General features: G+C 36.7%; 2 protein-coding genes across 5 annotated transcripts in view; both read left to right on the forward strand.

Moving 5' to 3' along the window:
• Window positions 1-24,958, forward strand: part of LOC125804695 (endogenous retrovirus group FC1 Env polyprotein-like) — a 124,124-nt gene that overhangs the window by 36,173 nt on the left and 62,993 nt on the right. The gene's annotated exons all lie outside the window — the stretch shown is intronic.
• LOC111189207 (uncharacterized) lies at window positions 10,275-18,878 on the forward strand. Of its 3 annotated transcripts, none has more exons than XM_049483863.1 (17): window positions 10,275-10,675; window positions 10,770-11,441; window positions 11,540-11,736; window positions 12,333-12,480; window positions 12,557-13,440; window positions 13,603-13,764; window positions 13,848-13,892; window positions 13,972-14,064; window positions 14,136-14,219; window positions 14,330-14,418; window positions 15,245-15,347; window positions 15,584-15,697; window positions 15,806-15,885; window positions 17,507-17,656; window positions 17,752-17,812; window positions 17,887-18,015; window positions 18,456-18,878. In XM_049483863.1, exons 5-17 carry the CDS (start codon window positions 13,261-13,263, stop codon window positions 18,705-18,707), a joined length of 1,542 nt encoding a protein of 513 aa, XP_049339820.1. In that variant the 5' UTR covers window positions 10,275-10,675; window positions 10,770-11,441; window positions 11,540-11,736; window positions 12,333-12,480; window positions 12,557-13,260; the 3' UTR covers window positions 18,708-18,878. The 3 variants fall into 3 exon arrangements, 2 of the variants coding, with proteins under 2 accessions (XP_049339820.1, XP_049339821.1); XM_049483864.1 differs by having other exon boundaries at window positions 10,770-11,203; window positions 11,325-11,736; XR_007440848.1 differs by lacking the exons at window positions 13,848-13,892; window positions 13,972-14,064; window positions 14,136-14,219; ... (6 more) ...; window positions 17,887-18,015; window positions 18,456-18,878 and having other exon boundaries at window positions 10,770-11,203; window positions 11,325-11,441; window positions 13,603-13,681.

Raw genomic sequence — 24,958 nt, forward strand, 5'->3', positions numbered from 1 at the left:
ACCCAATTTAACTAAGTAGCTAGCTAACTACAACAGTAAGCAATCAACTAAGTAGATAGCCAACTACCTAACCTAACTAACTAAAAGTAGCTAGCTAACTAATTTAGTAAGTAATTAACTAAGTAGATAGCTAACTACTTAACCTTACTAACTAGATAGCTAGCTAGCTAACTAACTAATACAGTAAGTAATTAACTAACTTATTATTATCCAGCTAGCTTACTTAAGCAAGCTGAGTTGTAGATCTTCATGTAATTAAAGCAAGTGTTTGATACTAAGCTCAATTAAATTCACCAGTCTTTAAAATGTAAACTAGTTAGCTAAGTACGTTAGCATGTAAGCTAACCTAGTTAATCTAACTAGCTAATGCTTAAAACATTTTCCCAGAAAGGAAACTTTCAAATATGCATCCATGCAAAAGTGTAGAGCCTAAGAGCCAGACTTTAGTTCAATTAAAACAGTATTTACACTGATTATGGGAGATAAAGGAGCTTTCTTACCTTCCTCCACACCGCACAGCTTGAACGCACAAGGGGGCACAGCAGTTACTGGTGTTTGAATCTCCCCGCGGTCTTTTTGGACAGTCGCGCTTGTAATGACGTCAGTGAGAGACGCTAAATCTGATTGGATGTGAGTGTTGTCGGTCCTGGATCCACTTTATTCACGTTGTTCCAGGAACAACAGCAACCCGAGGAAATCAGATCGTGCGAGTTTCATATGGTTATATTTGTAGCGGTTCTGAACTCAGTTCCGCGTGCTGTGAAAGAGACAAGGCGCAGCGCATTTTACCTCAGACTTGGTCAGATAACAACATTTCAGTAAAGATGGTGGTTATAGTTTTATATCATTGCTTTGCTGTTTGAACTACACTTCAACCAACCTTACTATTTTTCCCAAGACTGAGGCGCAATGCCGCGCGTTCTCCGCGGTGCTCACGCAGAACAGCCAGCAGCCAGACAATGAATTAATATATTTTACTTTCTCAAAATGTGACCACGGAACACCTTACATGGCTCTATGGTTTACCTTGAGGTGGGTGAATTAGTTTGATGTGTTGGCGAGAGGTGCAGACACCACTTTCCGGCAAATCTTGCAGATGATTCTCTTCTGTTCTGAGTCTTTTTCTTCCTTTTTTCTCAACTTACTGAGCCTGCCCTGTAGCTTCCATTTCCGAGCCAATATTAGTGCTGCTAATCTTCACTCTCTTCAGCAGCCTCAATGGAGACGAAGTGAGCAGGACCTCAATGAGTACCACGCACCGCGTTTTGCTTAACCCATTCGCTGCCGCGCCAGTGCAGCGGCAGCACAGATAAATGACAAAAAATTTTATATTCGATATTATGAATTTTGAGATCGTTTGACACCAATATCTATCGCGATCAAAATATATTTGATATATTGCACAGCCCTATAGTGTAGGACTTACACTTGACATATTAATACTGAATTCACCACAGTTGTGCTTATATGGAGCATTTTACTACCGCTCAAAACGCAGTCAATCAGATTTGACAGCCATAAAAAAATGCGGTAATGACGGTAATGAGCTCATCACCGCGGTGACGTCCCATAACCGCGGTATTGCGGTAATAAAATTATCGTCACAGCCCTATCCTAAACACAACAAAAATAAAATAGAACAAATCAGTTGCTGTCTGTGGCGTTACTATAATATTCACACCACAGTAGATAAACTAGACTTACATCAGTTACATTGGAAGCATGTGATCTAGACAGGTTCAACACAATCTACCAAATAACTACAGGATTAAATGAAAATACACCAAAATATGCCTCAATACTAACTTAACTTGATCTAAATAACAATATTTTGTAATTTACGTTATTCATTTATGCACACAAACAGCAGGATTAAGTTGGATGAAGGAGTAAACTTTCTGCAGTCAGGTAACAGTGAATCAGGGCATCTGAACTAACAAAGATGGAGACATACGTGATGTCATATCCTAAAAGTAACATGTCAAAATAAGAGCTTAATAGCATAGAGCTGAACTACGGAAGTGCAATAAATAAACAGGGAAAACTAGAATAAAAGTCCATAGCCTTTTCTACATCATGAAGCATTAATGTTGGTTTTATATAACCTTATTAATACTGGCCTACAGTGAAGTGTTTAAACATGTTGGCAGGATGGATTAAAATAAAGTATGGTATACATACCTCGTTTTTTTCTGTCCTCCTTTTTCCTATGCTTCTCCTTCTTTTTTCCTTCATTTAGTTGCTTTTCATTTTCTTGTGAGAATCTTTTTCACTTGAAGAGGAGTCAGAGGAATCAGAAGTGGAAGAATCATCACTTGAGTCCTCCAGACTCTCACTTGAGTCCTCTGGGGTCTCACAGCTACTTTTATTCTCTGACAGGCACAACAAAACAGGCCACAAAAATATAATACAAATTATCTCATTAGACAAATTTGACCATAAAGCAGTGCATTTTGTTAAGGAGTGGATAACATGAGATTCATATAAATAATTGTTACTTTTAATGGTTAAATAAAAGTTCTGTAATCCAATATTGCTCTGATAAAAACATTAAATATAGTTTATTGCAGAAGTACTTAAGCCCAGTTCTGGCCATCTACTGCCCTGGAGATTTTGGTTCCAACTATATTCTAAAAATATTTAATACAGCTAAAGAAGACTTATAAGCATCTCAAGCATCTTAACAGTATGTGCAAAAACTCTCCAAAGCACATGACCAGGACCAGAGGTGGCACCCCTGGCTTAATGTGATTTTTTTGCAGTTGAATGGAAAAAAAGGCACAAATTTGTTGGCTTGCCTGGTATAGTTATGGCATGATATATATGCCCATTGGTGGCAGCAGGGCAATTGGATTTCATTGTGAGAGGTAGTGCAGTGTAGAATGACTGCTTTGGCTGGGAAACATGCTCAGGCTCTGTAAAGAGCACTTACACTAGTAAAACGAACCAGGCTTTGGCAAATAAACATTTACAGAGCACTCATTATAGTCAAAATAAATCAGGCTTTGAAAAAGAAATGTGCTCGTGCACAGTACGAAGCACTCACACTATTCAAATGAACTACGGTTTGGCAAAGAAACATGCTCAGGCACACTACAGAGCACTCACACTAGTCAAAGGAACCAGGCTTTGGTGGAACATATCTTTCATATCGTTTAGTGTGAACACACCCTAAGCCTATATTTTGCCTAGATCTGTTCATACTTCTGTTACAGTAGCTGGCTAGAAAAGTTTTTTTAAACAAAGCAAACCTGCTGAAGTAAATTTTTATACTACAAAATAAGTGTGCAAATGATTGAGTACCAGTAAGTCTGGTACAAGTCAGTGTCTCTATGGATGCATGCCAGTGGCATGGAAATCAGGCAGCAATTTTATCAGTGTTTTGGTGATTTTGGGAGGTTGGAAAAACATAGTATTTTGTAAATGATTTGAGAACACTACCTTTTTGTGCACTGAGAAGCTCCATTTGCTGCCGAAGCTCATCATTGCGTTCCTCCAGCTCCTTTACCTTGTCTTCTAATAGTTCAGCTTTGTTCTTCCAAACGAGCATGTCTTGCTTCATTGGCTGGATTTTACTGCATCCAACTATGAAAGCATTAAAACAAAGCATGGTTACCGTTAAGCCAGGCGGACACTGTGCGATTTTTGTAATCGGATGCGTTCTGGAAAGCTCACACTGCACGTTTGAATCCTTTGTCGTGTATGACCAACGCCTGCGATTCATCTGCACACACTGTACGGTCAGACTGACCTGCTGCGACGGGGGAGCTTACACTGCACGTCTAAACGCAGCCCGTAGGCGGAGCTTTCTTTGCGTACAAACTCTCGCTTCAACACAACATGTCGCCTTGCAAAAGAAAGCGCTTAGCTTTGCTTATTTGTGCCCTGTTGTGCGCTGAAAGTCCACGGAAGAGACGTACATGGACTCGCAGGTGGCTGAGGCGACGTGGACTCTACGGGTTGTCCGTTTTACAGAAGGAGAGCGCATAGAAAAATGACTGTGCGTCAGGCTGCGAAAGAAACACCAGCAGCTTAAATAAAATAACATAATTTTATGTTTTATTCTGTTTATTGTTTATGTAAAAACTGGTTTTGCAACACTGAATATTAAACAAGCAATCGATTATTCACACTGGATAGGGACCCTCATTTACAGTGCCGCTGAGCATTAACAGTTTAAAAGGGATTAAAAAAATATATAAAAAATAGAAATAAAAACTGACATTTATTATAGACGAATAAAATATATACGTAAAAAAGGAAAAATAGGACCTTTTAAAAAGATCATAAAAATTGACATGAGGTAAAAAAATTATATCTTATGAAGATATATATTTAATGATTTGATTAATAAAAGAAGAAAAATAATTAAAATGAATAAATAAAAAATATAAAATATAAACTCATTAAAAATTTGTTTAAAATAACCCAGGCTTTCTGCAGAATATTCAAAGTTTCAGTTAGTTTCAGTTTCAAATCATGAAAACAGCTCACCAAAACCTCAAACTATTCTTTATATTTGACAATATTTACTTACAGGTCCTTTGCTTGTACGTACAGGCCCTTACTTATTTTTATTCAACTGAACTGAGTTTTATATTATCTGTAGCCTCGCGCTGAATTCAGCTCCGCGCTGCGAAAGAGAGCGAGAGAGAGGCGCAGCGCATTTTGTTCGATTTATCTTGATTAATTATCAGTACATTTATTAGCTTTAGTAAGTTTAATAGCATTAATTTTACTACACTTCTCCGACCTTATTTATTAAAACGTTTATTTTAGAAGACAGAGGTTATTCTGCGCGCAATGCCACGCCCTGCGCTAAACTGGCTTTGAGTGGCTAATATTCTGGAGCACTGGACGAGATTTTAATTAATAAATTAATATATTTATAATTTTAATAAATTTGCCCTGGCGAAAAGAAACGAATTATAAAATATAGCTTTATATTTCTGTGCATGTTTTAAGTTTTATATAATTGATGGGCAGCACCAGACGCTGACAATGTGCTTTATTTTTCAGATATAATAGCAAAGTGAAATAAAATAAATTTATGTTTGTCAAAGTTATTTTCTCTTTTAATTTATCTTTTCAAAAACTCCAGCTATTGACTGAGAATAAGCATCTGTTGAAATTCTTAAACAGCAGAATGCCTGTGTCTGCTATATTAAGCTATAAGTCTGTGTACCAAACATAAATATAAATCCTTATAACTGACAGAAATAAATATGACTAATAATAATTTATAGTTACTGTGCAGATTTTTGGGAAAACAGGTCGTGACGTTAAGAAATCGGCTCGCAAAATAGCTCACACTGTGAGAAAAGCGACCAAAATTTCTGGCATGTCAGAAATCCCTGGTCGCGTCCGACTGCTCATTCGCAGCTCATATGGGCAATTAATCGGATCGCTTCCCCTCTCACACTGCACGACAAACGACGCACGATCAAGCTAAAATTCGGCCCGATCATGAAATTCAGTCGCATCCGACCAGATCGGGCTTAAAATCGGGCTAAAATCGCACAGTGTCCGCCTGGCTTTATCTATCTATCTATCTATCTATCTATCTATCTATCTATCTATCTATCTATCTATCTATCTATCTATCTATCTATCTAGCTAGCTAGCTAACTAGGTTAAATAAGGTAACTTAGCAGGCATAGATAACCAAATGTATGCTTACATCTAACTAAATGTCATTTTTTCAAGCAATAAATATATTATTAATAGAAAATAATGAATAACATTATTTTAATTTTGCTAACAGTAAAATAGGCACATTAAACGACCTTAACAAGTTAACTGGGTTCCCCATTCTTAGCTAACTAGGTCAATGTCACAAAACAAACAGTTCAACATAACCAGGTTAGCCAGTTTATCTAACCATAATTAGCCTAGTTAGCCAATTCATACAAATTAATTTACTAACCTTCAGCTAGCTAATTTACAACTAGCAGAGTCTGCATACAGGTCATTAAAGTGAACAATTTCTGCAACACACAGAAGGGAAATGAGAGGGGGTTACAGCCTTCATTGTACTGTACCGTGACGTTTTACGTGACAGTGCCGCGAGACAGTGTCACGTGCACCCCCTAGTGGTGCAGGCCAGTTACTGCAGTGGCATGCTGTGTCACAGGACAGTGTACTGTGCTGTGACGTTTTACATGACAGTGCCGCGAGACAGTGCACCCCCTAGTGGTGCACGCCAGTTACTGCAGTGGCATACTTTACATGGATGTGACGGTGCTACGTGTAAATAAAGAAATAGAGAGCATTAATTTTGCAGTAGAATGATAACAAATACTTTATATTAACCATTTTTATTCTGCAATGGGTGTTATACAATTTTAATAATGTAATAATAATTGTCCTGTACATTTCATTCGGATGTATTACATGCTCTGGTTTTTTTTTTCTAAAATAATAACTTAATAATATCTTATAAACTTATGACAATGACATAATGATGTAGCACATGTGAGTTTACATGTAAATATACATGATACATATATAAGTGTGTCAGTTCATAAAAAAAAAATATACTATTATTACATGCTCTCTGATTAATTAATGCTGTCATGTGCCAGAAACGGCAGACATGCTTTTATCTTAAAAGTCCTCTAGTGGCGCATGTCCGTTGTGACTGGAACGCCACAGCAGGCAATGTCTGCAGGATGGCAGGGTCTCAAAGCTTTGAGTTTACGTGCTCTGATGAAATTATATCCGAAGAAGATTGCCGCTTTTGCAAAGCACCAGCAGAAGCAACACGGCAACACATTGAGCAAAAGCACTTAAAATATGCCATCTATTACACTGACCAAAGTACTGGTAAGTTTTTAAGAAGAGTACGGAGCAGTTCGTGCTTACGTGTTCTTTAATTCGATTGAACGATTTGCAATTCCTGTTCACGATTTCTGTAATTCGAATGAACGATTTCGCACTAAGAAGCTCGGAGGGAAAGGAGCATTTTTCTCTCTTGATCTGTTTCAGGGGTGCTGTCGTGATAATCATTTATCTACATTTATAACCTGCTGATAATAATGCACTAGTGTTACAGTTAGATAATACAGGGTGCAGATTTTGCCGTGGTGGTGGAATCTTCACAGCGTGTGGGAGAGCAGACCGTGACGTCGGTTCCCCCACCACGAGACGCCTGCCGTGTGGGTAGAGCGCGCGCAGTTCTTCACAGAGCTTATTTACCAACAGTATAGACAAATACAGTCAATTCCAGTCATAAATAAAGGAAACAACCATTTAAAACCAAAACAAGCAAAAACATAAGCACATAATTCAGAAAATATAGCTTCAAAAGGTTTATAATTATACGTTTTACTGAATTACAGAAATCGTTCAGTCGAATTGCGGAAATCGTGAGTACGAATTAAAGAAATCGTGAGCACAAATTGCAAATCGTTCACTCGAATTAAAGAAAATGTGAGCACAAACTGCTATATCGTTCACTCGATTTGATATTTTATTTTTTATCCACAGCCCCTCTCGGTCTCTGTAGAAGAATCTTCTTTTCAAAAATAAAGAGCCTGCAGTCAAATACAGTTCACATTTATAGACCTGAAATAGCAAAAACGTGTATTTTGATTTTGCCCACACTAAACACATTTCTTGATCTGTAAAAAAAATAAATGAGATGTTTTTAGCTTTTATTTTTTCATGTTTACATCTAAATGTGTTAAACAACATAGGTCATTGGTCTCCAATCCTGCTACCCCATTTAAGTGGTCAGCATTTTTTATTGCTTTCAGAAATATTGTACCAATTGCACACACACAAACACACAACTTGTCTAGTCCTTGCTGAAAAGTGTTGCCAATAGAATAAGACTGGAATGGAGCAGGGGTGAGCTAGAGGTTTATACAACCCCCCAGTATTAATCTGTGGGGCAGTGGAACTGTGTTCTCTGGAATGATGGAGCTCTGTCCAGTACTTTTAGGATGAGTTGGTGATGAATCAGATGGGGTGGTGATAATACGACATGCTGACCTCACTGACATTCTCGTCACTAAATGCAAACATTTACAGTAATTCTTCAGAATGTAATAGAAAACCTTTCTCAGGCAGTTGAGATATGTAGTTACTCCAACAGAAGCAGGTTAAACAGTGTTAAATACACTTTATTTTAGAAGTAACAATGAATGAGTAAGTTTCCCAATACCTTTGTGAACATACTGTATGAATAAATATTCATTTCTCTCTATTAACAGCTTTACATTTCATACTTTCCCAAAGAAAAATGCTCATGTGGGTGTTGGGCTTACACCTTCACACCACACAAATATAAAAAAGAAATAAGTTGTGTAACACATCTAGATGTTACCAGCAAATAAATGGTAATTTTCTGATCTATCCATTCTAATCTAAGATGTCTTATAGAAAAAAAAACACCTGACCACCCAATATATTTGCAGATGGTTATACATTAACTATAATATATATACTGTTTTCATGTATTCATTTAAACAATGTATTACTTTATCGTAAAGTTATTTTTATTATATTCCAACAGAAAAATTCACCATTCCATGTTTCTGTAAAGAAGCAAAGGAACAGAAAAGGAGCCACTGGCACTGCCCAAAGTGCAGAAAGTTAGTGTTGCGGCAAATCAATTTTAAGGCTCATCTGGAAAATCATGGTATGGTAACAGTAAACATTTTTTTTTTGCAAATTCTCAGATACCATAAAACATCCATAAACAAAGTCCATTATCTATGTTATATTATGAATTATTAATTGCAGGATGTGTTCTATCTGTGAAAACCGATGGCCCTGGTAAGTACACAGTAAATCACATACATCTGTCCATTTAATTGTTTCATATTATTTATAAAAAAAAACTAAATCATGAGTGTGGAGTGGCATAAGGTAATCCAAATGTAGTGTGAAAGACTGGTGCAGAGAATGCTAAGACCATGAAAGTATGAATAAAATCAGTATTGTTCAACCAGCATAATAACCTTAGTATTGTTTGTTGTTTCTCATTTTCTGAGATCTAAAAGCACTGCATATTTTTCAAATAAATGCTCTAAAGAACAATATGTCTATGTGGAATTTTGGAGAAATGTTATTTTTACTCAAACATATACCTATGAATAGTAAAATCACAGAAACTGATCATTTTGCAGTAGTCTCTCATTTTTTCCCCAGACCTGTATGTGTTGGGTACCGTGTAATTCTTATTTATGTATAGTTCCTTTTATTCTTCCTTATATGGTCCTTCTTTCTTGTTACCTGATTCCATGCTGCTTTGTGGCTCCACCCACATTTGTGTCCCCATGGTAACCAATGATTCCAAGGTGTTTTTGATATAATTAACCTGTGTACTAACACCCATTGTCTCGCCTTCGTGTTTGTCAGTATTGCAGTTTCCTTCCGTCTTGCAATCTTGTTTCTGGTTGCCCATTTGTACCATTCATTTATAGCCTTAGTTTAACTTTTTACTGCCTTTATCTAATGTTACAAATAATTAATTGCAGGATGTGTGGCTGTAAAAAAAGAAGACAATGGTAAATATGCTGTACATTTTCATGAAATTAATAATAACATGAACACTGGATAAGTTGATTGTAATTAAAAATAGTGATGTGCTATTTTTTATGCATGCAACATTTGAATGAGTGTTTATTCAAATTAAATACTACATTTATTTTGTCTAATACTCTTTTAGGTGAATTAAAAAGGAAGTCTGAGGATGATCCAGTCGAGTCCTTGGGGGAATATACTTGCAAAAATTGCATGTCAACTTTTGCCATGTCTTCTAGTATGAGAAGACATGAAAGACAGTTTCACCACAAAGACCCTGAGCCAATATTTTGTGTTGATGTAGAACATGGCATTTTTTTCACTGCCAAGCAAACTAAAGGTCTCAGGATACCCATTCATGTATGCAAGTCATCCATTTTGCAAATTATTGGCTGTGAAGTTGATGACTGCAAAGAGTTCATGGCACTGGCAAAACTGAGTGGAAAACCTGGTGTAGAGTGTGAACACCTGCACAGAGTTTCGTTTGCACCTCCTTACACTGCACCAGCTGAATTAAATGAGGATGCAATTCAGTCCATGCAAGACAAGGGACTAATTTCTAGTCAAAGAAAAAAAGAATGTTTGGAAATGCATTCTGTCTCTGCAAGTGAAGGTGTATGTGTTGTATATCCACTGTTATTTGAAAAATATGGATATTCCCAACGATATGTACATTTTTCTGTGTACACTGGAAGAAAAGAAGTTTGGTGCAGTTTTGGCCGAACCAGAGTAAGCAATGGCAAGTGGCATTGTCTTTGCAAAGGCACAAAAAACATGCATCGTTGCACCCACATCTATTTATCAATGTGGTGGTTGTATCAAGAGCATGAAGGGCTATTAAAAGAGGAAGGACAAAGTGGCAGTGATGAATCCAGTCTAGAAGATGGTGTGGAATGTTTAGATGACCAAGTCGACCTCAGTGTGGAGCAGATTGAAAAGATGACTACCTATCTCTGTGAGCATAAAAAGATTCCAGAGGTTTTGCCACCCAATCTGAGAACGACTGATAGGACTGTGCCAGACAGCTTTGAGCCTGCAGAAACAGTCTGCCCCTACTGTCCAGGACCAACCTACCCTGACCTATCAGAAGCAAAAATTGTTACCAGGAATGCAACAGTTTATGGCCTCTATTCTGTCACTAAAGGTTTGTGGGTTGTTTGAAGGCTTCTATAGTTTTAAAATGTGCTGTAAAATATGTGTAAAAAAAATTATAATTTATGATTATGCTTTTAAAACAGGTGTCAAGGTGATGGTGAAAACTCGTTTAAGGTGCCACACTCAAGTGCGTTTCCAGGAATACACTTCAGGGTTCCACAATTTTAATAATAAAGTATTTCTTAGCATCCCATTATGCTCAATGCTCTCAACAGCAATAAAAGGTATGTATCAATGTCCTATTAGAAGTACAACACATTAAAGTTGTTGTAAGATTGACGGTGAGTCTTTTTTTTTTTTTTTCTCTTTGCATAGAACAACACCGCAATTGGCAGATTCCTTTCCATGATGGAAGACCACCTTGGCATTACCCTTCCTCACAACACACTCAGAAAGGCCTTTTTTCATTTTTCTGCAATAACTGATTACAGTTATGACTTCTCCTGCAACCGCTGTGGCCACCACCCACCAGTACTAATTTCTGATGCAAACTGGAAAGTAGCTTTTGACTTGCCAGGTCTGATTTGTATAAAACTATGTCAAAATTTCCAAGCAGTTCATTATAAATAGCAAAATTTATCAAAGAGAAAAACATGAATAATATTTGTTTTTTGTGTGTGTGTAAATATATTTTCTAGTGAATCTCCTGAGAAGACCATGCATTGAAGATGTCCAGCAGAAAGATTTGTCTGTCAACATTGACAACAGATGGACACAACTAGAAAAAGAATTAGTTGCTGTTGGATTCTGTGACGGTAGTTTAAAAAATATAAAGATAGATTATTTTTTCTACTTGAGAATCTGCAGCTGTTATGCATGTTCCTAACATTATTGTTTCCTCTTCATATATTAGGGTCAAATTTAAAGAACCCTTACTCAAGTGAGCTGACCTACTCAGCATTTGCTCCCTGGATAGGAAAAGAGAGCAGAATTGGATCGGTTGTCCCTAAAACGGAAGCTTTGAAAGGGTTTTCCAAACGCCTGGAAGATTCTGCAGGCAAAACTACTTCTGCAGTCAAAACTGCATCAGCAGAAGACCGCCTGTTTGAAGTACTTGAATCAAAAAAGGTACATTTTTATGAAACATACTGATAATTTACATAAATATTGTGCTAATACTTTTAATATTTTTTTTACACATCTGCTTAATGTTTACTACCTGATTCTGTGTGGAATCACTTGAAGATCATAGTCATCTTGACAATAAAGTCAGCTGTAAGCACAGTTCTATACACTTTTCAACAGTTTATTCCTGGTCCACCTGATCATTTAATTTTCCATACCTTCATGATTTCTAGATAATTGTAGGCCCCACGACAGGATCAGAGAGCCACTGAAACAATTAGTTTTTCAATAAAAATATCCTCTATGCAAGTGTTTCTCAATCCAAGTCCTGGGGCACCCCTCCTCCCCTGCATTGCACGTTTTAGTGTTTTTCCTGCTCCCAACACACCTGATTAAACTGGTTCATTAACAAGCCCTTCAGACTTGTAGAGGGGTGTGTTAAAGTGGGAAATGAAGGGACACCAGGGCCAGATTTTAGAAACACAGCTGTGTGGTATTTTGGCATGGGATGGGTTAAATGACTGTGTTTTGAAAGGTTGTGCACACTAATCTCAATCTTTTTTTATTAATTTATCTATCAGTCACAAAAGTCTGAGCTAATCAGTCTTTGTGTGGAGCTGGGAGTGTCTTCTGAGGGGTCTGTGTCTGACATCCTTAATCGTTTAGAAGAACTTCTCCTGTACAAGGACATCTATCCCAAGATGTTTATGAAGCTGCAGAGAACGGGAGGTTGGAGATCATTTCATATTTATTATTTATTGGAAGAAATTGAAACTTCTTATTTAATAAACCCATTTTCTCTTAGGTGGAGTCTTACACAGCAGCTGCATGCACTCTGTTGTCTACTACTGCTCTCCATTGTGGTGGCAAGAATCGGCAAGAGACCATACTGATGCCCTATTAAGTTTTAAAATACCACCTACAATATACATCTCAGATATTGCTGGAAGAGTGGCAAGACATGCCAATAATAGAACAAGACAACAATTTTTTCAGCCATTTGATGGAAGGCTTTGTGAAGCAACTCCAAAAAACATTTCAAAAGCATCCCAAAAGCAACTGAGTGTAACTTTTCCATGGACCACATGCTTAACAACAAAAGCTGGTCCTTCACTGGAAACTAGAGTGCATGGCCCACATCCTATCACAAGAACAGCAGACAAGTTTTCGTTGTATGACAAATTTCATCAGAAAAATCAGAGAAGACCAGAAGAGAAGCTCAGGAGCTTGGACCTAGTGCCTGAAGTAGCTGACATACTGAATTCATCGTTAGCTGAACAACTGAACAAGGAACTTGCTAATTCGAGATATTTTCTTTGCCAGCTTAAAGATGTCCATTACATGTTCATGCTGCGACTTGTTTTTCATCTCCATAACCAGCGAATTAACTTGGCATTCTTGTCCAAAATGCAAAGGCTGGCCCAAGGGAATGCAGACATTGGTGAAGATGGAAGGGTATTGGTGCACGTAAGTAGGCCCAAAAAGTAGTTTATTTGTTAAAAGGAGGAAATGACAAACTTGAAATCAAATATAAATTATACGTGTATGAACCTCATTGTCCTTTCTAAAGAAAACAAAAAGCAGATGGAGATGCCACTACCTACAAAGATGCGTGTAGAGACTGTTCCGGGGGCTTGTGAGGGACAGCGATTCTCTGTGACCCTGTTTCCTGTGGAGCAGCAGATTAAGGTAATCCATTCATTATGCCAGAATACAATTTTACAATTACAATTTTAATTTTAAAATAATTACTTAATAGAAGCTACAATATGGTATATTGTAAAATTTAAGAACTTTAACTTGCAATTAAGATTCAATTATGTTGATAATTTTATAATACTCTTTTCACAGGTTAAACTGCATCAGCTGTACGTGTCACAGAATCAACACTTCTGTGTTAAAATAGGAAACTCTTTGGCTAGATCTATGGATTTGCGCTCCATTCTTCCTGCACAGTACCTGAACGAGGATCCTGAAGAATCCTTACCTTCTCTACCATGGCTTACGGATGATGTATGTTTTATTTTAATTATTTTTTTTTATGATTATCTTTGCCTTTATTAACATAGAAACCAATTGATCAATTTTACCTACAGGCAGTAAACTGTCGAGTTGCACAGGTTGCAAAGGGACACATGAACGTAAGTTAAAGTCCAAGATAAGCAAATCATAGTTACAACAAACAATTATTCAGCATGTAAAAATTATACTTTCCATTAGATGAAAGTCTTACCAACATTCCAATTCATTTGCTGGTGGCGAGTCTGGATAACACTGAAGAAAGTCTCCAACAGAAACATGACATCTTTGCAGGTAAAAAAGAACCTAATGCTTTTGTTTAAGTCACAAGGTATAATTTCAATTCATTACCGATTTTCTTACAGGACCTCCAACCGCAAGACACCATCTTATTCCCAAGAGTTGTTGGTGGGAAAACACCAGAGACGGGGAATCACTTTATCCTTTGGGTGATTTTATTTATTTTCTCATTAAAATAAATTATGCATGTTTGAGCTTTTTGTATAGTTCTACTATGCACGCTTTTCTATGTTCTGTGTCTGATTTTCTGCCATCACAGGTATTTGATGGGTCCAAGCAAGAAATCAGGATTTATGATTCTATGCACCAGTATACTACTATTGGAAAAAGTGAGATGGAGATTTTGAGGTAAGAGCTTAGTTTTTGCATTTTTGACTGAATATTTGCTGCCCATCAATAAACAATTCATACATTTTGTTCTCAATGTTATCTTGGGAAACAGGAACAGTACATTTTCAGGCTGTTAATTTTCTTTCTATTATCACCCCTTGGCATTCTACTGTCTACCCCATTCTCTTAAGCGTGCTCTCTTCTACTCCTCCTTGCTGCTTTTTATTCTTTAGAATACAACAAATAGCTCTCTTTTAATTTCTAGTTATGTATTTATCAAATATACACTGATGTTACTGCATGGATAGTACTACAATTTATGCTGCACAGTAAATGGCAGTGGTGGTTCAGCGACGGACAAGGTTGTGAGTTCGATACCTGGGTCTGGTGGGTATCGCCGGGATTTGCCTTTGAGAAAAGGCCTTAAATCTCACTTCTCCCCAGGTGCCATATCGATGGCTGCACACTGCTCCAGGCATGTGTTCTCACTGAGTGTCTTAAGTGTACTCATTAGAGTGTATGTGTGTGTACACTGCATGGATGGCCTAAAGGAGGAGGCAGAATTCCATCTGTGCCCACCATAAGTATGGTTAATAAGGTTGTATTGTCTTGAGCTTGCATCTGCAAATTTTCAGTATATAAGCTTAACTTAACTTAATTTAAACTAATTTTGTTCATTTTTTGCACATGTTTATTTTTACAGTTGCAATATAAATGTTTTCTAAATTGTGGAGAATTGTGTTCTATAACATCTGTGCAATTTGTGTTCATAGTGTGTCAGCACAGACTTTTGTTTGAGACTGTATGCACAAAGGGTGCTTAATTTAAATTATTTCCTGTCTAGCTATGCCTTTCAAAACACATGGAAGATGACTGAATGGACCATCAGATACCCAAGTCAATGGCATCAGTGTGACCAGCAGAACTGTGGTATCTTTGTGTGCACAGTAAGAGTTTTCTTTCATGACTTACCATTATTACCCATCTACATCCACACAACCTAAATATCACATTGATGAAGTGCATTGTAAAATAAGATCAGAGATTAAAGTCTCATTTTTTGTGGAATTATTTGTAGAAGTTGTACAAAGCATTGAGTTTAAGCAAGCATTTTTGCAATGTTAAATTGATTTCTCGTTATATTCTTCAAATAATGTAAAATAACTCTACACTTTTTTTAAAGATGGCAGAAATGGAGGTCAACAATATAAAGATTGTGACAGAGACACTGAGGGGAGCCCAACTTGAGCATCTGCGTTTTTACCATGCAACGTCTTTAATCAAGGACGTAACCCAGGTGAAAATGTCTTGGATAACTTGAATATTTTTAAAATGTAAACCTTGTAAATATTTAAATTAAGAATGTTTCTATTTGATTTTATTATATGTATTCTTTTCCACACAGGACATCTCAAAAAGTTCAAAAGAAGAATGCATGGCAGAAAAATTTAATGTCTGCACTTTTCAGAGACTAGCAGCGCAAGGGTATGTACTATGTATACAATTGTGTTCAAAATAATAGCAGTGTGTTTAAAAACATAAGCACTAAATCTATTTCCATGCATTGGGAACATTGCATACTGTTTTCCAAATCAAAACATTAAGAGAAATGTATATAATTTATAACTATTTTACAAAAAAAATTAACATTTGTCTGTTCAAAAAATAGCAGTGTCTGCATTTGTCTTTACAAACTCAAAAAATGTACTCTTTCTTTTAGAATTTAGCATTCCTGTGAATCACTAACCTAATATTTAGTTGAATAACCACAATTTTTAATAACTGCTTCACATCTGTGTGGCAAAGAGTCTCCCAATGTCTGGTACCTGTCAACTAGTATTCCAGCCCAGGATGCTTTGACTACATCCCACAATTTGTTTGCATTTCTTGGTTTTGCCCTAGAAATGGCATCGTTAATGTCACCCCACAAGTGTTCTATTGGGTTTAGATCCAGGGTTTGGGCTGGCCACTCCATAACTTCAATTTTGTTGAACTAAAACCAAGGTTTTGCTTGTTCACTTGTGTGGTTTTGGTTGTTTTGTTGAAAACCCATTTTAAGGGCATTTCCTCTTCAGCATAAGGCAACTTGACATATTCAAGTATTCTGATCTATGCAAACTGGGCCTTGATCACTTTTATGTGGTAAATATGCCCAGCACCATAGTAAGAAAACATTCCCATATCATGAAGCTTGTACCAACATGATTCAATGCTTCAGAGTGTACTGTGGCTTGAATTCAGAGTTTGATGGTCGTCTGACAAACTGTCTGTGGCCCTTGGACCCAAAAAATAAAATGTTACTTTCATTAGTCCACAATGTTTCTCAGTTTCTCTTCAGGCCAGCTGATGTGTTCTTTGACAAACTGTATCCGTTTCAGTATGTTGTGTGGTTCTGTGGGACTTCTTTCTAATAGATTAGCTTTATACAGGTGTCTACAAACTGTCACAGTAACTTAAGACTGTCTTTGATCATCCTGGAGCTGATTATTGACTGAGCCTTGCCATTCTTCAATGCATTCAAATGGTAGTCTAGCATTTTCTTCCATGTCTCTCTGATTTTGCTCTCTATTTTAAAGCATCTGAGATTTTTTTGGCTGAACAGCCTTTTATTGTCTGCACTTCTTTATAAGTTTTACCCTCTTTAATCAACTTTTTAATCAAAGTTTGCTGTTCTTCTAAACTGTATCTTGAACAAACCATATTTCTCAGGCTTTCAAGGAGATATGCATGTACAGCATGTGCTGGCTTGCCCCCCTAAACAAGGGCCACCTGATTCACACCTGTTTCCTCACAGAATGATTGATCTCACTAATTGAACTCCACGCTGCTATTATTTTAAACACACACCTGTCAATTAATTATTTAAGTACACATACTCAGGAGCATGCATATCATGAATATGTGTCTTTTGGTTTTCTAAGAACCTACTGCACCAACTGGTACATTTTGTCGTGGTAATTTATACCAAGAACAGTGATTATCAAAAACAGTGATTATCTGATTAGTCATATTGGACTGCTATTATTTTGAACACTACTGTATATGATTAATGTAATTTAAGCCAAAGTTTACTGCAGTGTAACACAAAATGTACTTGTTTAAACAGCTCACTTTATCCGGCGGTCACCAAATTTCACTGGGTACAGTGTGATAATTGCAAAGGCTGGCTTCACACTGATTGCGCAGGAGTTCAAGATGTCAGAGGACTGAAATTTACATGTGGGTGCAGAAATCCTCGCCCCCTCACCTTTGACAGGTATGATCGCATATTACCTATCTTGCACAACTGGAAAAGTATATAATCAAAGAATAACATTAATAGCTAATTACAATCAATTATTTTTTGTCTAGAATTAGAGCAATCATTCAACAGCATGGTGTATGTGGACTTATTCAAGATGAGGAGATTAAGGTCAGGCATTGCTGCAATTTTTAATTAATACAATGTGCGTACTTGTTGTATAATGCAACCTTATTTTCTTATAGGTGTTGCATGACTCTCTAAGGTGTGGACAGCAGAGGTCAAGCAGAATGTTTCTCTGGCAGCATCCTGAGACCTCTCCAAGACTCAAAAACCTCTTGAAAACAAAGATGACTCCTTTCACTGATGAAAACGTTAGTGTGTGTGTGTGTGTGTGTGTGTGTGTGTGTGTGTGTGTGTGTGTGTGTGTGTGTGTGTGTGTGTGTGTGTGTGTGTGTGTGCGCCAAATGCTGTTCATATTTCAATAGCTTAATGTAACAAAAGTAATCAAGGTGTCTTTTAATCAAGCACTTCAGATAAGTTAACAGAATGTAATGGGCTGACTTCACAAAGTTGTAATTGAAACAGGGCTGTTTTAATTGTTTACATAAAACTGTGGTAGGTGTGCTTTGTAGGTTTAGTGACTGTGGCTCATATGATGGTGTTGAATTTATCAAATGCCATAGTAATGTAAGATGACTGACTATATATTTCCTGTCCTGTCTGAAACATTTTTAGCACAGCAGCACAACATGCTATCACTGAGAAGTTTTATCAGTTATTTAAATGCAAACTATGTGTTTCTATGAAATAGACTTCTGCGCTGATTGGGAAATTAAGGAGTGTTTTGCAGCTGGGAAATGATTCGGAAGATCTCGACTTGTTGTTTGATGTCCTGTGGATAAGTGGATCAATTCATGCACAAATATTTGATGCTCAACTTATGAATTTGTTACTAATGTCATGTTTGTCTTTTAAGGTGACTATCAGAATAATATCAGCGCATGAAGGACTCTGCCGATATGCAGCAGAAACATTTCTTTCATCTGGAGATACTATTTACTAACACCCCCCCCCCCCCCCCCAAACCTGGTCCATCCAACTTCTCACCAGAATGCCTTGGAATAACTAATTCCTTTTGTAAATGCATTTAAAAAGAAAAAAAAAGGTTTAAGTTTGATGTACAATTGTGTATGTGTTTTGTAATAAATAAATACAATTGAACTATAGATATGAATATGGTATTGGTTTTGGTGTTATAGAATGTCTGTACTGTCTTTATTTAAAGCACCCTTGCATTTGAACTGCATTTAAAAAATGTGTGCAAAAGATTAAAAAAAATATTTATGTTGAAGAGATGAATGTATGAATTGGAGCATGTGACTGAATGAAATGACCATAAAGAACAACTTTTAATTATATTTAAAATCTGCAGCAATACAAGAACTATGATGGGAGGAAAAATAATATAAAGCATTTGTTATTTAAATCTTAAAGTGTAGGTGAAGGGCTGCAAACAAAAAATCTTTAGTCTTATTAATATGTATATAAATTGTTATTGAAAACCTGACTCACTGTGGCAACCCCTGAAAAGGGAATAGACAAAAGAAGAATAAGAAGATTGTTATTGAAACCCACCAGTGCTGTGATATGATATTTTAATAACTGTTAGGCTTTCCTATGTCTTCTCTATTTAGAGTCACGGACCACTGTCACAAACAGCATGCCACTGCTGTTACGCAACTCTTTCATGGTTGCGCGTGGCACTGTCTCCAGATGCTGCTGGTCACTACTTGGGGGTACACGTAACCATAGACTTATAGTAAAAAGTATGACCAAGTGTAGTATTGTATAAAGTAAGATGTGTTTTACGATAATATTAATTAGTATAACATTATTAATAGATTTAACTCTAAATAGAGCAATAAGTAGTCTAGTAAATGTATATTTGAGTAATTTAAAAATCAATTAAGAATACTGTAGTATATGCAGTTTAAACTGAATAAAACAGTACAGTAAATACAAGTAGTTAATAAATAATGAGTAGTGATTAGTAGTTTAAATAGCACAATAATGTAATAGTATACTATAAATGAATAAGATACATTTGAACTTTTAGAACTCTTAAGAGCAAATGGTCAAGTACAGCTGCTATTATAGTATGACTGTCTGAATGAATATCCTATGAACTTCACATATTGTCATGCGATTTAAGCAGCTGATTTAACTCGCAATATTAACAGTCAAAAGCACAGCAGCCGTCCTTGATTTGAAATCAGAAGTAACAGCCTGGCTCAGCTAGGTAAAGAGCCGTTTCCCCTTCACAACACTTTTTTACGCGCTGCAAGTGTAAATAACGCTGTCAGGTCCCACTGTCACTGTCTAACTGCTATGTAAAGTATGCCACTGCAGTTACTGGCCTGCACCACTAGGGGGTGCACGTGACACTGTCTCGCGGCACTGTCACGTAAAACGTCACAGCACAGTACACTGTCCTGTAACAGAGCATGCCACTGCAGTAACTGGCCTGCACCACTAGGGGGTGCACGTGACACTGTCTCGCGGCACTGTCACGTAAAACGTCACAGCACAGTACACTGTCCTGTGACACAGCATGCCACTGCAGTAACTGGCCTGCACCACTAGGGGGTCCACGTGACACTGTCTCGCGGCACTGTCACATAAAACGTCACGGTACAGTACAATGAAGGCTGTAACTGCTGCTCAGGAAAATTGTAGTTAGCCTACACATTTTGTGTTTTTCAGTCACAACTATGACCTGATCAGCTAGTTAACCTACTCCTGACACCTGACAACATTACTATTAAAAAAGATATTGCTTTAATTTACACTGCCAAGCCAAATATGCACACTTACCTTTAGTGTTGTCTGTCTTCACATTAATAGCACTTGCAATGGTTAATTCTTCTTTTATTAGACTCCAGGCTGTGTTTAAAACGTTAACAGTCTCCATATGCCCGTGGCTGTGTGTGCTTACACGCACGCTTCTGCTTGGCTTGCACCCTATCAATCACAGTGGCTGCTGTTTCTGATTGGACAATCTGAAGTGTTTGCCCACACCCACAGTTCGTCATTCCAGTCTGCGCCAAAATCAAATCCCAGCAGCTCGAGTCGTCAGTGTGAACAGATATGACTAATTTTTAAAATAAACTGATTCAGAAGATGTACGTTAAGGAAACAAAGAAGACGTCCCTAAAGCTTATACAATGAATGCAGGGGGAACGTCTTTTGAAAAAGAAAAAGAAATGCAGTAAATGCAAGAAAAAATGAAGATGGTTTCGCATAACTGCACAGATGGATACAGATGGATGGATGTGGTAAGTTAACTTTCACTGAGTAAGTATGTTCTACATTAATTACATATTTCTTTTAGTTTAAATCAGTATTTTTTGTATTATTATATACTTTATTAGACACACCTGGAATGTTGGTATGGTAATACAATTTTATTTATTATTATAGCTCCTTTGATTCACTTGTTTTGTGTGTAAGGGGCAACGGTTATTACATTAGTAGTCTGGTTAATCTGATTATAATAATGGTATATTTGGCAGTTAAGATGTAAGAGTTACAGCCAACATGGCAAGGAGGTATCAGGAGTAATTTTCTGTTACAACAATAACCTTGTCAAGGATACATAAAATACAAAAAGAAAAAATGTATTATATTTACCTATTATTCATATGTTTTTTTCTGCCTTAATTTTTTTTAAATTATTTTTTTAAATTATTTTTTTTAAATAGGAAATGTCATAAGCCATGCAGAAAAGCTGGGAGCATCAGAACTGGCAGCCTTTTTCTAAATCACATGCCACCCTGTTCACATGGATGAAATACATACACAGGTACAACCAGGCCATGTTCACTCTTCCGTATGAATGTTTATATTATGATTAACTAAAACAGTCTATTACAAAACTACAAAACACATTCTGATTATAGTATCCTTATAGAACCTGACGTCCACATGTGGGTCACATTTTGGGTTGCCTAGACCAGAACACTAAATTTTGCTCTACAAGGGCCTGGTGTCCTCTTGTGAGGTCCTTATACTGTCACCTAGTGTTGGCAGAAGAGTTTAACATGTTACAGTTTCGATTTTGTTCAAAAATTTTAATAACCAGTAAATACAGTAAATGTGCACTTTAAAAGAGACATATTGCTCACAGGGGAACAATTGTTGCTTCTCCTTTTTTTTGCACTCAAGCAAAAAATGTTGCTGTGTTCAGGCACAAAATAAATGTTTTGCACATCATTACTAATTGCGATTTCAATGTGTTGTATTGAAATATAAAACTAAATATTTTTTCTCAGACACTACAAAATGTGAAAAGATAATTATTTGTTTTTAAATTATTCAACTGCCCAATTAGTTTTTAGCCCAAATAGCAAAGAGAAATAAAAAAAGTTTGGTGAGATGAATCTGATTTGGTTTTTATGTGCAGTTAGGTTTGCTCAAGGTTTGAGAATGAGACAGGTGGACATGATTGCAGGCAGCACTACCACACTCCCAAAAATGTCCAGGAGACTGCTAAGGTAATGGATTAAAAGCATTTAAAAAATCTCCAGAAAGGGACAAAGGGTTGGTGGTGTAAATGTTGTCATCCACATTGATGAGAGCAAGTTCTGCCACAAAAGAAAGGTAAGTCTATAGGCTGTCTTCAACAGAATTAAAAAAAAAAAAAAAAAAGAAAATAGAGAGACTTTTCTGGATTCTTATGAGATACTATCAGGTGAGCACCAGATACTATCAGGTGAGCTCCTAAAACAATGTGCTGTTGAGAAGCCTACCTACATTTGCCCCCAACATTCTGAAATACAGCGCTTTTTGGTTGAGGGTCACAGTACGCTTACAATGCTAGCGAAGGGGGCATGGGTAATGCTTTGCCCCTATCTCTAGCATTGTAAGCTTGTTGGAAGCCAGTTGTTTGAGCATTCTGAGCGATGCAGGTCAAGTGGGAAATCTCAGTTTGGGCATCATGTGAGACTCAGGCTTAGATCTTGTATGCACTCTAATGTAAACCCACAGCTGTCTAAATCCTTAGTTTTACAGCACTGTTTAGCATAATGTGTAGAGGTAAGAGCAAACAACACAAATCTTTACAGTTTTGACCGCAAATCATTTTAGTATAGTTTGTATATGGTTAAGGCAGTGGTTCTCAAACTTTTTCTATCATTCCCCATCTCAGGGATTTCCGTGCCCACATGTCCCATATCTCCACAACAAAATGTTACTAAAATATACCTGCAAGTTTACAATTTGCATATTTATTGAAGTAACATCACCATCTTTTTCTAAATAAGTGGCTTTACATTATAGCATCAATTTTAAAAATACTATCAATTAAAAAAAAGAAAATTAACCTACTAATTAAATTGTGCTTCAGTTTCTCACTTTTCAATCTGATTAGCAAAAGGCTGGTGAGCAAATGACTATGCCTTATGAGCATCACTGATTACAATGAGCCTGTTTTACACTAAATATCTGAGATCAGCTGAGATCTAAACTTTGTTTTCAGTAAAGCAATAGCTGAAAAGTCACAACGCACCAAAATTCACCCTAACAAACCATGAAAGCACACATCTCCTCTGATTGGTCAAAGCTGCCTGATGTGAGAGCAGGAAAAAAAACATAGCATGTGCTGCGCTCCCTACCATAGGATACTGTATTCTGTGTCAGCCAATAGTAGCCTAGTGCACTATAGGGAGCAGTTTAGAATGCTGCATATTTGCGTAAAGCTGCTTTTATACTGAACATAGAAAATTTGCAGATGTGCATTAAAAAAAAAAAATGGGATGCCTTTGTAGTCACATCAATTGCACAAGCAAAACAGAAAAGCATTAGCAAAGACAGGCAAAAAAAAAGTCTATACCTTGTGTCCCACACTAACGCAGGGTTAGGTAGCAGTCATTATAGAGGAACTGTCAGGTATTGACCCAGGCAGGGAGACGAGGAGACGGACGCAAGTGCAGGTAGGGTGAAATAAATAATAACAAACAAACAAACCAGGAGTAAATAAACAAAGAACAAACGAGGGACTGAATAAATACAAAACTAAACTGGGCAGGGATATATATATACACAAGGAAACCAACAAGAATTTAAACTAGACAGGGAATAACTAAACTAGACAAGAATGAATAAACTAGGTCAAGGAGAAAACAAAGGAAAATAACAGGGATATAACAAGGAACTAAACACTAAGCAGGGAACTGGGGAAACGAGGAAGAAACAAGAAACTAGAAAACTAAACAAGAAATAAACACGGAGCAGAACTAGGGCTATGAAACGCGGAGAAACACAGAGAGACAAAACAACAGAGGGACGAAGGACGAGAGACAAAGGAAGGCTTTATAGCACACAAGGGAAGTGGAAACACCTGGGGCTAGGGAGCGGAGCTACAATAGACACAGGTGGAAAAGTACTGACAGGAGACACAGAGGGGCACAGGTCATGTGGGAATAACACAGAGACATGAGACAAGACCAGGATGTGACAGAAACATTAACTGAACATCACATTGCAGTAGTTACTGTACTTAAAGCGGTCATCAACATTACAAACATCCCAGTAAACAAACATATTTATTAATTATAACATTACAGGATGAACTTTTGATAATTACAATAAAATCAAATATTTTAACTCATTTGACAAAGAGATTAAACTTGTTTCTCCCGTAAAGTAGTATTTAAGTGGTATTTAAGGACTATAGTATATTCTTTTACAGTTTAACTAATTGTTTACAGTGTACTGATATGACATGAAGTGTCTTTTTTTTTTTTTTTTTTTTTTTGGCCCAACCACCACCACCCCTCTTCGGAGGACAATTAATACTTTATTTTTATTTATTTATTTTATTTTTTATTATTAGTAATTTTTTTTTTTTTTTTTTTTTATATATATATATTTTGTGTGGATATAGTTGTGGGAGTTCAGGGTTGGAAGGATCGGAGTGTGAGGTACAGGAGGGGGGTACAAGAAGAAGAAAAAGAAAAGAAGAAGAAAAAAAAAAAAAAAACTAAACAAAAAACAAACAAACAAACAAAAAAATAATAATAATAAAATAAAACAAACATAAAATAAACAAACATACATATATACACATACTCACATATCTAACTATACATATGCTTATACATATACACACATACATAAATATACATACATATTAATACATACACATAAATACATACACACACACGCACAGTTACTTCTATTCTATTGTTTTTTGCAAAAATATGTCATGTGTTACGGATTATGTCATGAAATGCCTACCACAATGGAGGCAAGAAA

This window comes from Astyanax mexicanus, chromosome 10, assembly GCF_023375975.1.
Source record: "Astyanax mexicanus isolate ESR-SI-001 chromosome 10, AstMex3_surface, whole genome shotgun sequence".
NCBI lineage: Eukaryota > Metazoa > Chordata > Actinopteri > Characiformes > Acestrorhamphidae > Astyanax > Astyanax mexicanus.